Below are 15,041 nucleotides of genomic sequence, written 5' to 3' on the forward strand. Positions count from 1 at the left end.
CCGATAAGTGGTTCCTTACAACTATTTATGTTATGTGTAGTTTGTCTGTGTCTTTTGTTCATATTATAGCCTTTTTTAGAATTACCAATTAAAAGTTACGTTTTATAACTTACAATCATAACCAAAATTTATTTTTTCTGACAAGCGTGCCCCCAAACAAAGGAGAGTACTTTTTTCTTTCCCTTTAAAAATTGTACACTTTCTACTCTCAGGGGTGCACCTCCACAAGAGTGATACATTCGAAAATATATCAATATATACATCTTTTGTTTATTGTGGATTCTAAAACTTACATATCATAAAAAGTTTACCATCGATAGGTGCATCTTGTGCAGAGGTTCTTTCCATACAACATCTTGAATACCATTAGAAATTGTCCAGGATATCTGATAATTTGTGATCGGATATCGGCAGTATTCCAGTGTAAGACACATGACAATACAAAGGCATGATACAAGAACCTGTTTCCAGGGAAACACCGCCTCTACCCAGTGTATGGTAGTCACCCACAGTAGCACGGAGGTTATAGAGCCTCATAAGGCCCCCATACACTAGCCGATTTTGGTCAGATTTCAGCCAGATCAGTCGGATCTGGCCGAAATCGGACCAAAATCGGCTAGTTTTGATGTCCCCTCAGATCCAATGCGCGGTCCCGTGCGCATCGGATCTGCGTCCGGTGGTCGGACCTGCTGCACGTCCGACCACCCGACTTGGGACCTAGTGGGGCGGCGCGGCGGTAGAGGGAGCAGGGGGGGCTGGGGACGCTGCGGGGGACACAGCCGGCATAGAGCCGGGCAGGGGGAGCCGGCGGGAGCTGTCAGTACGGTAGTACGTAATAAAAAAAAAAAGCCCATACAATGAATGGGCGGCCTGTGATTGGCTGAGCGCTCTCTCAGCCAGTCAGCAATTGGCTGAGAGAGCGCTCAGCCAATCACAGGCTGTCCATTCATACATAGCAGCAGCGGGGACGGGCAGCGCAGTGGCGGCTATTATATTTTTAAAATACTTGTCAAATGACCGGCCGCTCTCTGATTGCCTGAGAGCTCTCCGGCCAATCAGAGAGCGGCCGGTCATTTGACAAATATTTTAAAATCTAATAGCCGCCACTACGCGTCCCGTCCCCGCTGCTGCTATGTGTAAGTACACTGCCCGGCCAGGTCAGCAGCGCTCACCGCACCCGCCGCCTGCCCCCACCACCGCTGGCCGCCGCTGCCCGCCCCCCACCACCACCGCCGCCGCCGCTGTCCGCCCCCACTACTCCTCACCGCCCTGCAGCTCCCCGGGTTTTTTTTTTACATGGGATAAATCGCATGCGATTTATCCCATGTAAAAAATGGCACATCAAGTGCCAAATTGTATGTGAGCCTCCCGGGGTGCTGCCGGGCGGCTCGCAGGTAAATTGGGTCCGACTTGTCCCTAGGACAAGTCGGCCTAATGTAGGGGGGCCTTTAGAGGTCCAAGGTTGACAGCTTGTGAGTGCATGGGAACAAGAGTAGATGGTGCCACCATAGTCTGTCTGGTGGGAACAAAAATCTGGTAGTAGATGGGAGCCTATGACAATCAACCATCTGCTCCCAAATGCTGGAAAACCAACCTAATTGGTTAAAGCTGTTTGAGTTAACAAATTTATCCAAACAACCATTTTTATCCATTTTCCAGTGATTGGGAGTAAATGGTTGATAATTATGCTCCCATACATTACCACACAGATTGGGCAGATAAATCTTTCTGTGTTTACCCAGCTTTAGTAGTTTTATTGTAGTACCATCACTAAGGTGAATTCCCCATAATACAAATGCCATTTTATGATGTCAAGCAAATCTATTTGCCCTATTGTTCCTACTTTTGTAGGGGTGGGCTTTAGATTGACACATTTATGTACATTTACAGAACATTTTAAGAGGACAATTCTAGAAAAATGGAATTTGAGTGCACTTCTTGTTATGTTTTAGGTACAAATTTAGGTACTGACTGAAAATTCACATTCACAAGTTTTGTGTTCATAAATGCCCTATAATGTGTTTTTAGATGATAGGAAATGTTATAATATTGTTATAAACCATAGTCTTATAAAATATGTTATCATTACAAGAGGAAGTTCTGAAGACAAACTTACATATGGGGCAGAAATATAACATATGACACATAGGGTGACATTTAATAGAATGAGAGTTTTTCGCGCTTTCAAAATCGCCCATTATCGCACTTTTTTTAAATCGCATTTTTGCTGCGGATTCGCATATTTAATGAGGTGCATGTTCCGGAAAGAAAAGTGCGATAATGTGCGAATGTTCGGCATGAAAATGTGCGAATTTGAGGTAATGTGCAATTTTGTGTTTGTAAAAAAAAAAAAAAATGCGTGGGGTCCCCCCTCCTGAGCATAACAAGCCCCGAGCTCATTGAGCCGGACCTGGTTCCAAAAATACGGGGGACAAAAAGCGTAGGGGTCCCCCGTATTTCTGAAACCAGCCCCGGACTCTTGGACCAGTCCTGGTTTCAAAAATACGGGGGACAAAAAATCTGGGGGTCCCCCGTATATTGAAACCAGCACTGGGCTCCAACAGCCCGCAGTGTCATGCCACTTTTTACATAAGGTCCCCCGGCCGAAACATGAGCACCGTGGCTGGTCAGCCTTGGACGGGGTACCTGAAGGAGTGGGGACCCCCCCCCAATAAAGGGGTCCCCCTCCACCAGGCTTCACCCGTCCAGGGCTGAAGCCCGGGGCTGTCACCGGCGTCCGTGGCCAGTGGATGCCGGCCTAATAGGGTTAAATCTCTCAATCCTAACATTGCTTTATACAGGAGAACTACAAGTACCAGCAAACCTCCCCCGCAGGCTGGGACTTGGAGAACCACAAGTCCCAGCATGCGGGGCATTAATGGGCCCGCTGGGACTTGTAGTCCACCTGTAAAAACAATGTTAAAAGAAAACACACATAGATTGAAGTATAACTTTATTGCATACACACCTCACTTTTACATCAACATACTTACCGATCCAAGATCCAGCACTGGTCTCCCTTCTGCATAGCCCAGAGGTGGGCAACAGGCGGCCCGTGAGATGCTCATGGCCGGCCCTCCGCACTGACCTCTATTATTATAACAAGCGGCCCGGTGCCGCCAATGCCCTACTGCCGCGCACAGCATCACTGGGAGTGTGGGAGGGGATGCAGTGATGCGGAGGCCGCCTCCCCGCCATTGGTTGGTGTAGCCGCCGCGTCACCGCGTCCCCTCCCACACTCCCAGTAATGCTGTGCAGAGTGCGCAGTCAGCTTTCGGCAGGCATGTATGAGGCGGCTAACGGCTACGAGTAAGCAGGCAGCTAAAATACCTCTCTCCTGGCTTCCCCTCTCTCAGGTACCACGTCCCTGAAAAATAGTACTAAAATAGTACTAAATAAAAGTAGGGAGCTGACAGTCAATTTTATTACTGTATGTGCATATATATATATATATATATATATATATATATATGTGGTGTGCATGTTTAACACTGTGTGTGTGTATAAAATTTTTTTTATACACACACAGTGTTACACACACTCACACACACACACATATATATATATATATATATATATATATATATATATATACAGTACTTACATACATACATACATACATACATACACTCACATCTGTACAAATTACAACATTTTTCGTTATGGGTATTGTATATACAAGATATTTTGTGTGCGGCCCTCGAGTATTTACTGGAAGTGTTAAGCGGCCCCCCAGCCAAAATAGTTGCCCACCCCTGGCATAGCCAGTCAGCCCGCACTGACAGCGGGCTGAACCGTCTTTCTCCGGTGCCGATAACAGCCTGTGTCGCGCTGACTCCCTGCGCTACACAGGCTGAGAGCGTGATTGGTCGATGCGTCTCCATGGAGACGCATAGCTCTTCCCTGATTGGGTGAGCTATGCGTCTCCATGGAGACGCATAAGCCAAAGACGCTCTCAGCCTGTGTAGCGCTGGGACTGCGCGACACAGGCTGTTATCGGCACCGAAGAAAGACGGTTCAGCCCGCTGTAAGGGAGACCAGCGCTGGATCCTGGATTGGTAAGTATGTTGGTATAAAAGTGAGGTGTGTATGTAATAAAGTTATACTTCTCTCTGTGTGTGTGTTTTCTTCTAACATTCTTTTTACAGGTGGACTACAAGTTCCAGCGGGCCCATTAATGCCCCGCATGCTGGGACTTGTGGTTCTCCAAGTACCAGCCTGCGGGGGAGGTCTACTGGTACTTGTAGTTCTCCTGTACAAAGCAGTGTTAGGATTGACAGATTTAACCCTATCAGGCCGGCGTCCACTGGCCACGGACGCCAGTGATAGCCCCGGGCTTCAGCCCTGGACCGGTGAAACCTGGGGGGGGGGACCCCTTTATTGGGGGGGTCCCCACTCCTCCAGGTACCCCCTCCAAGGCAATTTAGCCACGGTGCCCATGTTTCGGCCAGGGGACCTTATGTAAAAAGTGTCCTCCGGCTGTGGCATGACACTGCATCTCATTAAATATGCAAAAACGGGATTTCGGATGGTTTTCACGAAAATATCACAAAATTTACATTTTCGCATCTCATTAAATGTCACCCTTAATGTGGATAATTACCAAGTTCCTGAGATCTATTTAGTATAGAGATGGATGTCAGTCTAGAGTAGTGGTTCTCAACCTCGGTCCACAAGGACGTTTTCCAGGTCACCTGGCTGTTGAACAGGTGCACTCATTAGTCACTGACACATTTTAAAAGATCACAAGTGGAGCTAATTATGTCACCTGTGATTCTGTGTGGAGACCTGAAAAACGTGCACCGTTGGGGGTCCTTGAGGACCAAGGTTGAGAACCACTGCTCTAGAGCATCTACAATATCTACAACAATGCCATTATATCAGTGGCGTGCGGTGGGGTGAGGCAGGTGATGCACAGCCTTTCCTGTCATACTAACGTATATTGTACTTATAAAGTATGTCAAAAATACAAATAAAATATAAAAAAAATTCTTATTTTTATTATTCTAATAATTTTTATAGTCAAAACTGTGGAGTAAAAAGTCTATGGCTACTTTTTCTGCACCTCTCTTATCAAAACTCAGCGAATTTCCAGCAGTGTATACTGCTGCACATGTGTATAATGCCGGCATGTACCCCATGACTCATATGTTGTGTGCAAATCTGGATCTGGTACTTGCCTCAGCCATTTACCTCACCGCACATCCCTGCATTATATTCCTACACAATTACCTACCTGTATGCAATATACATTTCATATAACTGTGTCCTGGGCGTAGAAAATTTCCAAATTTGAAAACAATGTGTATATTTTAGGTACGTTGACATGGGAGAAATTAAAAACGAATGGAGCAGCTCCTCAGACACTGAGTCACAGTATTGCAACTGTTGGGGAAAATGTGTTTGTTTTTGGTGGTATTCACCATGGAACAGTCGTAGATGATCTGCATATGTTCAACACAGGTATTTCCCTGCATACCTCACATGTGCTCTATGTCTGTGTGCACAGGGGTGCCGAGAGGGGGGGGGGGAGCAGGTACAGTTTACCTGGGCCCGGGCCTGTCAGGGGGGCCCGGGTCTGGACACACAGGTTTTTTTTTTATTTGGTGACATAATATGTTTGGTATTATATGTAATAGACATTACAGTGTGTGGCATAATATGCAATGAGCATTAAGGTGAGTGGAATATTGTGTAATGGGCATTATGGCGTGTGGTAAAATATGTAATAGTTATTACGGTGTATGGTATAATGTGTACTGGCCACTACAGTGTGTGGCATAATGTGTAATGAGCATTATGGCATGTGGTATAATATGTATTGGGTGTGTGACATGTGTAATAGGCATTACAGTGTACTTATTTTTCCTTGTATCCACCTTGGAAGCAGTGGCGTAACAGGGGTCCGCAGAGTGTGCAGGGAGCTTCGTCCATGGGGGCCCCACAAAGTTGTTGTACCGGGGCCCAGGATTTCTATTGGCAGCCCTGTGTGTGCATGCAGTACTCAGGGCTGGACTTAACAGCAAGGAAAAATTCCCCTGTGAGGCTTTATATATCGGTAACCCATAGATGCTGAGTATTTAACTCGGAATCTATATATTATCACATGTGAAACCGCATAATAATTGAATAGCTCCAGGCAGGGGCGTAGCTAAGGGTTCATGGGCCCTGGTGCGAAAGGTCAGCTTGGGGCCCCCCTACATACAACAAAATTAAAATCTCTGTCTGTTTATATTTTAATACATCAAGTATATTATGTTAATAATAGAACTAACATTTAAACATAGGATAGCAGTTTATTTAAATAAAATATTAAAAGAACAAAGATGATAAAACTGGAGAGGCCCAGGTTACTGGAAGCTCAGATGGTGGCAGACCTAGGAGCAGTAAGAATGTTTGTTGTTAGGAGTGGTAATAGTAGTATTGTAAAGTGCTCCTTTTAATATATATAACATATAACCTGTAGTGTTACTTATAAACAAGCAAAACAGAATGCATAATCTCACATCAAATAAATAAAGCTGTGTTAAATAATGGTGGAGTTTACATGATCCCACATAATTAGCACATCTGCACATTTATATCTACGTGTATGGTAGAATAGTTGACCGGATATACTTTAATTAGAAAGCTCAGATTGGGAAAAATCAGCGGAGGGGTAAAAATGTATGCGAAAAGCAGCATAAAAACTAATTTACAACAAAATATTGAATAAAAAAAACTGAGGCCCTTTGAGTGACCATAGAAACGGGGATCAATGACATAATTCACACTGGGGTGGTCTTTAAACCACCATGCCAGGGAGAAGAACAGGACAGGAACCTATTGCAGGATGTCACTTTATTTACTTTAAAAGGAGAGGTTATAATCATGGAGACTTTTATTTACCTGAGGTATTACCTTGAGGTGTCTGTTACCAGTTCTGCTAAAAGTGGTGACTTTATTATGTGCCCGATTCAGGTTGGTTCGCCTCGCCAAGCTGCGGACATCGCAACTTACCAAGGCAGCTCCTGAGATGCCGTCCTTAGCCCCACCGAACGTCCTACGCCCCCCCCCCCCCCGGGAGGGTACGTGCCAGAGCCGCGTGACGTCAGCGCGACGCACGCTGGCCGGGCCCGCAAAGCACCACTGGGAACGGGTGCTGTTCACTACCCTCATCCAGGACGGCCGGACAGTGGCGGGGGTTGGGCCCCCCTGGCTCAGGGGCCCGGTCGCAGGTGCGACCGCTGCGACCCCTGTAGCTACGCCACTGGCTCCAGGCATTCATCCTGCTGCTTTAGTTACAGGGCAAACACTGATACTGTTGAAAATAGTCCCTTAAACTTTCCAGTGATATTGTGCATTCAGACTGAACGATATGCCAAACGAGGAACAATCTAGCTAGAGTCTAGTAATATGCACCTTTTTGTAAATGATATAGCCAAAATTGAGCTGCAGCTGTAAAGAAATTCTCATTAATGACCAGCAGGAGCGTGCACTGTTCATTGCATACACACTGGTCGATATTTTATAAGATACAGTATCACTCAGTTTGTCCCTTCTGAGCCATATTGTCCCGTTCCAACTGGTAACTGACCAGGTATTATTAAGAGAGAAGAGTGCCTGGGTGCAGCCTCCCTGAGGGCCCTCTCCACTCTCCTTGGTGCAGACTCTGGCACTCTGTCATATTATTTCTGAAGTTATTTTGATGGTTAGACTTATATTGCAACTAAAGTAATTGTACAGTGTTATTCATTGCTTACATGTGACATACTATTTGTTTTTCATACCTTTATATAGTTTCTGAAACATGGGTACCAGTGAAAACGTCTGGTTCCCTGCCTGATGCAAGGTAAAAAATAATTATTTCCATCATTAGTATAGAATAATATATGTTTTACCATCAATGTAAAAGTTATTCAGGACAGTATCTGTGCTCTATTCAGGTTGGGCCATGCATTTGCTACAGTTGGACAACAAATATACATGTTTGGAGGCTGCTCGGCAGGTGGAGTCTACTATAGTGATATGTATATGTTGGACACAGGTAAGACAAATTTCAGCCCGAAATTGAATATAATAAAATATGTATCCAGCTTCAAAGTGTTGGCTTGCAATGTTTACATAATATATATAAAGAACGACATAAAGGTTCCTTCTATGCAGAAGATTAATAACGTGTGGTCCTCCTCTCGTAAAACGCACCTGAGTCTAATGATCCATTGCTCTAATATATATTGTTGGTTTTAGTTTGTCATTTACTAAATTTAATCACAGATGAATTCATCACATGTAGTTACAAGTACTTTATTTCTTGGGTATATGCTAGCAATGAGTTTGTTTACATATATTTGCTTTTTTTCCGCTTTAGCTACTTTATCATGGCAGTGTTGCGAGGTCAAGGGCGAGAATCCAGTTGGAAGACAATTTCATTCTTTTACAGCACACCATGATAAGGTACAATCAGAATTCATTTAGATCAGGGTTTCCGACTTTTACAGTCTCCTCTCCGGGAGAATCCTGGAGAGGAGACTATCAGCATCACTTCTGGGGGCCTGATGGAGACATCATCAGTCCCTGCCCCAGTAATGCAAATCCCGCAATATGTGTGTCTCCGATGAGGGGACGGGACTAAATATGCGTGATTTGCGTATTTAGCCCTGTTCCCTTCCGACAAAAAGCCGCGAATCGCGGCAATTTAAAGCTTCTGCCACCAGGTACATGAGGTGCGGAAGGGGACCGCCTGAATCCGGAAGGGTTGCACACCTTTCCGGGGGGCCGGGAGGGGGGCCCGATTTTCAGGATCCTCACGGCCATTCTGGGAGGGTTGGCAACCCTGATTTAGATAGAATGTGTCTCTGGGAAGTTAGTGAGGTACCTGCCTCATTGCAATTTCACATACCCCATTGTCAGTCATTCTGAGCAACCAAATTTCCATATAGTACATGGGGGCAGATGTATTAAGCCTTAACAAGAGATAAATGCAAGGTTGATAACAAGAGATAAACATCCAGCCAATCAGCTCCTTACTGACTTTTTTCAAACACAGCCTGTAACATGGCAGTGGGCAGGTGATTGGCTGGACCTTTATCTCTCCTTATCACCCTGGCATTTATCTCTTGTTAAAGCTTAATACATCTGCCCCATTGTCAGCTACAGTAAATAGACTGCATAGTACAAGCAACCTATTGCACAAATCGTATTATAGAACAGTCTTCCAAGTTTCCCTTTGCCGACCTTGCATAATCTTTGCTGAAAAAGATCTGCATAGGAGCTTTAAAGTCTAAAATCTTCAATTCAGGATAGACTCCAGAAATTGTCTATAATCTAGACATTTCAAGACTAAAGAGCAAATGTATATTAACCAGATTAGGGGCAATGAAGCCATATCTAATGCATCATACAGTATATATATAAATCTAAACTGTATTTTGTGCCTTATGAAATGTGTTGAGCCATGACAAGACATTTTGGTGCCCTGGTCAAGATAGAACTCTATTAAAGGGTCCACTGGCACTTGTAGTTCCACAGCATGACTAGTGTAAAAAAAAAAAAGATGTACATCAATCTCCAAGTCTGCTGAGAGATTCGCAGCCTTGCAAGGCCACCAGACACTGCCCGCCGCCCACAGTGCTGGCTGTCCCCCCCTCGCACGTGCGACCCCCCGCACGCCTGTGAATGTATGATTTACAAATGAATCCATTTGCAGATGGGGAGAAACCATTCGATGATCGGCGATCATCGAATGAATTCTCCAGTCCTATATGGTGTCTCAAAACTGTGGGTGCCCTGTGCGAGGACAAGGCGGGCAGCTGACATCCGCTGACGTCAGCTGCCCGCCCCCTGTACTAGTGTCACAGCCTCATTAGCATGAGAACGCTGGGTCTTCCCATATGCTAATGGAGCTGCCTGGCGCCTCCTGCCCTTCTCTGTCCCCGCCCGCTGTGTAGGGTGCGCACACCCTGCGTCTGCACATGCGCAGAAATGCATCTGCCCATGCACAGATGCACACCATCGGTCCCCCGTGCGAACGCAGGGTCAATGGCTGATTATGTTGCATGCTTTTTTCAGAAACAAGGCATTTACCTTCAGTGTCTTTTTATGACTAGATAAAACTCAAATTCATTTAGAACATTGTGGCGGTCACAGCAATAAGTGTGCTTCATTTTTATGAGACCATGAACAAAGATGATGTTAGTGAGAACATCCTGCATGTGACCGGGGCAGTGCTACAATTTGGTATGGGAAACTGTGGCAAGCAGGAAGCCAGGGACTGAAAGATAGTGTGTGGAATAGTATATCCCCAGCAGGGCAGCGTTATAATGAAGGTCTTATCAAACAACTACAGGCAAAGTAAACTATGGTATCAAACACAACTTGCATATGGATATGCATAACCTGAATTACACGGAAAATAAAATGATGAAAGTTTTGTCTGATAATGTTCCTCTTTCATCTTACAGGATATCTATCTGTTTGGAGGACTTGTGACGACTGAAAATAAAACTAAGATGTTGAAATGTGATCTGATGAAATTAAGTCTCGGTAAGCTAAATAATCCTGATTAGAAAACAGTAGATGGTATGGTAATGAGTTAATAAGAATTCATGCAACAAGTATGCAATTTTAAAAGGACAATTAAAAACGAAAGTCCAGCCCCAATTGTGAGGAAATATGTGATTACTAGTTGTCAGGAATTGCGGCGCGCATCTGCGTCTGCACCCGCGTCCCTTACCTGAGTGCTGGTGTGTCCTGCGACGCAAGTCCCTGGTTAGCACTGTACTCAGTTTCCATGGCAAGATGTTCATGGCATTCCCCCGGGGCCTAGTCTGTGCCCCACGCTGATCCTAAGGGGGGTATTCAATGTCAGGGGTACGGCTGTTGAGCAAGCTCGACAGCCATGCCCCTGTCCCGTTCTCGCTTTGCTCGACATGAGCTCAGCGGTCGGGATTCAATGTCCCGGCCGCAGAGCGGCGAGAAGGGGGCGTGCTGTGAGTTGAGGACGGGAGGGAGCTCACCTATTTCCGGCTTTTCTTGGCAGAACGAGCCCGATAGCTTGTGATGTCAGGCTCGTTCTGCGGAGAACCCCTGTTCAATGCTGTCGGGGAAGACAGCATTGAATAGGGCCCCGCAGCCATCTCAACCGTCGGGAGATGGCTGCGGGAGGTCGGCCAACATTGCATACCCCCAGTGGCGTAACTACAGAGGGTGCAGGGGATGCAACTGCTATGGGGCCCGGCAGCTGGAGGGGTTGTCCAGCAGGCAAACCCCTGCACCCTCTTGAAGTTTTGTTTCAGTTTTTATTATAGTAGGGCCGCGGCGCGCGGAGTCCACTGCCAGCAGATTCAAGGCGAGAGACCCTTGCTGGAAGCTGTGCTGGAAGTGGGGCGGGGTATAATGACACTTCCTGCTCCTCACTTCACTGCAGCTGCGCTGGGACCCGGCCGAGACAAGAACTCTGCATTCTGTCCCAGGCCGCTGTACGGCTGACAGCTCTGCTGCTTACAACCAACTTGAGCCGCACACACACACATGAACAACCCGCGGTTGACAGCTGAAGTCAGGTATGTGAATAATACTGTAGAGTGGCCGCGTTCTCTTCAGAGCCTGCGAGGCTGCCACCGCATCCAGAACCATGCTCAGGGACACATTTGCTGCAGGTCACGAAGGTCTGTCTCATTCCTCCCTCACTCACAGGAAATGTGACATGTACCTTTTTACAACCTTGGCCCTTTGTATATATGTTACAATAGAGTTGCATGTAATTTATTATAAATTGAAATGGTCCTACTGTATCTCTGTTGTCAGTGCTACATGTAGCTTCCTTTTTATAAATGCCCTTCAGTTATCAGCCTTGCGTTACATTTTACCCATACTTTACAACAGTATGTCTCACCCTCCTCCCAGCCAGTCTTTATTTTCATTTTTCTTATAGAATTTCACCTCCATCAAGTAACATAAATATTTACTAACCTACACCTGCTACCCTGCAATCAGATTACAGCAAGTCAATCAAATAGTCATCTGAGGGCCTAAAACCCTTCCCATTCTCTTTCACTCCTCCATACCTCCCAACTTTGGCAGGTCAGCAGGCGGGACGCTGCTGCTGCGCACCGGAGGCGCGCCCAAATTTTCGGGGGCATGGCCTAATTTGGGGGCGTGACCTATACTCTCCCGCATTTTGCCGCTATAGGGGCATTACCCATAGGCTCTGTGAGCCTCTAGCCATGCCCCCAGCCCCCTGGCTACGGGAATAGACGCTGTGCGCATGCGCACAACGTTTATTCCCCGCTGCTTAGCATCTGACGGGGGGACTCCCAACAGCCCCCCCACACCGCGGGACACTGCCGCCCGCGGGTGGGACAGCGGGACAGGCCCTGACAATCGGGACTGTCCAGATAAAATCGGGACTGTTGGGAGGTATGCTCCTCTCTCCCCTCCTCCTTTCCTTCTGTCTCTTTCCCATCTCCCCCTCCTGTATCTCTCTCTCTCTCTCTATCCCCCTTCCCGCTTCCTCTTCCCCTCTATTTCTTTCTCTCCACCTACCTCTCTCTTTCCCTCTTCTCTCCTCTCTCTTTCCACTCTCTCTCCTCTCCCTGCTCTTTCTATCCTCTCATGTAAAAAGGCTTTTTTTTTCTGGGAGTCTCTACCATTAATACTTTCCCTTCATGTGCCAGAAAGCCCTTCTAAAGGATTCGGCATGAAAAGCCAGCGCTCGGGATCCTGATGCCGGAATCCCGAACGCCGAAATCCCGACAAGGGGGGACGTGGATCGCCCCCCCTTGCGGGCTCGCTGCGCTCGCCATGCAGCGGGCCGAGTGCCTCGCTACGCTCGGTACACTAATTTATTCTACCTCCGAGGGTGTCGTGGACACCCACGGGGGGAGAAAGTGTCAGGATTTCGGCGTTCGGGATTCCGGCGTCGGGGTTTTGAACGCCGGGATCCCGACCGCCGGGATTTAAACTGCATACCCTTCTAACTCAATTTACCCACTATACTCCCTTGAACAGAGCCCTCATATACTCTCTGCCTCTACCCATCTCCCTCACTGTATGCCTCTCCCTTCACCAGTCTCCCTCAGTTTGTCACCCTCTCACCTTATGCCTCTCCCTGCTACTCATATTTTTCCCTATCATCCACTGCTTGTCTCCGTCTCCCTGTAACCATTTCAAATTCACAGTCATCCTCTACCGCTCCCTTTCACCCATTCTGCATTATCCTCTGCCTCTCCCTATTACCCTCTCCCTGCAGCCCTCTTTCTGTAACCCACTGCTTCTCAATCACCCTCTGCTTGTCTTTCTTCCCCCTACCACCCACTGCCTACTACTAAAATTGTAAGAGACACTAAGAAAAATATAATTCCTCTTCACTTTAAAATTTTACTAAGTTGTTTGTGGGCTGCACACTGCACATCCTGTGAGGCCACGCCTCTCTCCTGCTCATAGACTTCCCTTTTTTTTGCATTGTAGTGACAATGGGGGCCCCTTTCCAGATTTTGCTATGGGGCCCACAACATTATAGTTACGCCCCTGCATACCCCCCTTAGTCAGGACCCACAGTTTGAGAACTGCTGCGATAGGGTATTCAGGGGTTTAAAAAAATGCAGTACGCGACCATCAGACTTGAGGAGCCGTATGTGTGTGTGTGTGTATTCTCAAAGAGGCCATGTCCATATGGAGAAGATGCACCCACCATAGGGTGGGTGCATAGGGTGAAGTGTTAATGCTGTGCTAATGGAGGAGTGTCAAGAAGTGCAGAGGACCGCAAAAAGTGGACATAGGCCTATGTACCAGGAGGAGGAAGCGTCACTGAATGTCAAATGCCGGGAAGTATGACAACTCCACCTGCAAAAGTTTTCAAAAACAAAAGTATCATGCGGCATAGGAAATGCCAGTGTCTAGGCAGCTGACACAGGCCCAGTATGTTTTTACTCACTTCCCCTCTCTGCACAGAAACGTCAGCCAATTGCCCCGTGTAGGCTTCATCCCACCTTTGTTTGCAGGCTTCAACTCGTCTGGGCGCACCTACAGGAAATACCAGCTCTAGCCCCCTGCCCGCCCTGCTATGTGCAAAAACCTTGGTGACAATGTGGCCCCGCACATGCGTATATTCGCCTATAAGCATGCACAGAGCTGCACCATTGGTCCCCAGCGCAAATACGCCGGGGACCGAATTAACCTGAATCAGGCCCATAGTGTGGTGTGCGAATAGAATTATAAATCAATATAGGGAATGTTATTTGAGATTATTACAAATTAATAAAAACATGTTGCTCATGTAATTTCAGTGAGAAGTATATTTGGGTTTACTTAGGGTCATTTCTAGACAATTTGGCTACCAATGCGAACACTAAAAAATCCCGGCATCTCCCCGCAAAGACAAAAATACAATATTTATATTTATGTGTAAAAAAAAAAAAAGGGCCGTTCCAGCTAACCAAAATGCATAATTTTTTCTGTGTAAAATGTACCCCTGCATACCACCAGAGGCGGAACTACCATTGGTGCATTGCACCAGGGGCCCCTGAGGACTAAAGGACCCACTGCTGCCACCGACTATTGTGTGGCATATTGTGAACTTAGGTTGGAGTGGGGCCCAAATTATATTTTTGCACCTTGGCCAACCATTCACAAGTTCCGCCACTGCGTACCACCCTACATCACATCTCCACCTTTGTATGTCTATCCAAAATATTTTGCCATAACTATTTGTCTACTTGGCTAGGTTTTCTTTACTAATCTACTATACTACTAGATTGTGAAAACAGTGACGATTCAAAGACGAACAATTGTTATTGACTTTTTTCCTTTTCTGGCTATGACCTGTTTGCTTGTATTATTATTCAACAAAACGCAACGATTAGTTAGTACTAACAGTAGAATGATATGAAACCATTCATAAACACCATCCTGGTAAAACAATACATAATATCAATAAGCTGTAAGCATTGTACATAATGTCAGACAAATGTGTGTTCGATATGAGGATCCTGGCAGAAACACATTAAGTATTGATGCTGTGTTGTTTACTAAGGTATTACTATACACATGACTGTAATCTG

The 15,041-nt window shown here is 46.2% G+C and overlaps 1 protein-coding gene across 1 annotated transcript in view; it reads left to right on the forward strand.

The window, feature by feature from the left end:
• Positions 1-15,041, forward strand: part of LOC146029386 (kelch domain-containing protein 3-like) — a 93,273-nt gene that overhangs the window by 28,948 nt on the left and 49,284 nt on the right. The window contains exons 7-11 of the mRNA XM_083158352.1: positions 5,317-5,463; positions 7,780-7,831; positions 7,926-8,026; positions 8,351-8,436; positions 10,443-10,524. Coding sequence (XP_083014478.1) covers positions 5,317-5,463; positions 7,780-7,831; positions 7,926-8,026; positions 8,351-8,436; positions 10,443-10,524 — 468 coding nt within the window. The remainder of the gene's footprint in view (positions 1-5,316; positions 5,464-7,779; positions 7,832-7,925; positions 8,027-8,350; positions 8,437-10,442; positions 10,525-15,041) is intronic.

This window comes from Crinia signifera, chromosome 1 (assembly GCF_055691185.1).
Source record: "Crinia signifera chromosome 1, ASM5569118v1, whole genome shotgun sequence".
Classification (NCBI taxonomy): Eukaryota; Metazoa; Chordata; class Amphibia; order Anura; family Myobatrachidae; genus Crinia; species Crinia signifera.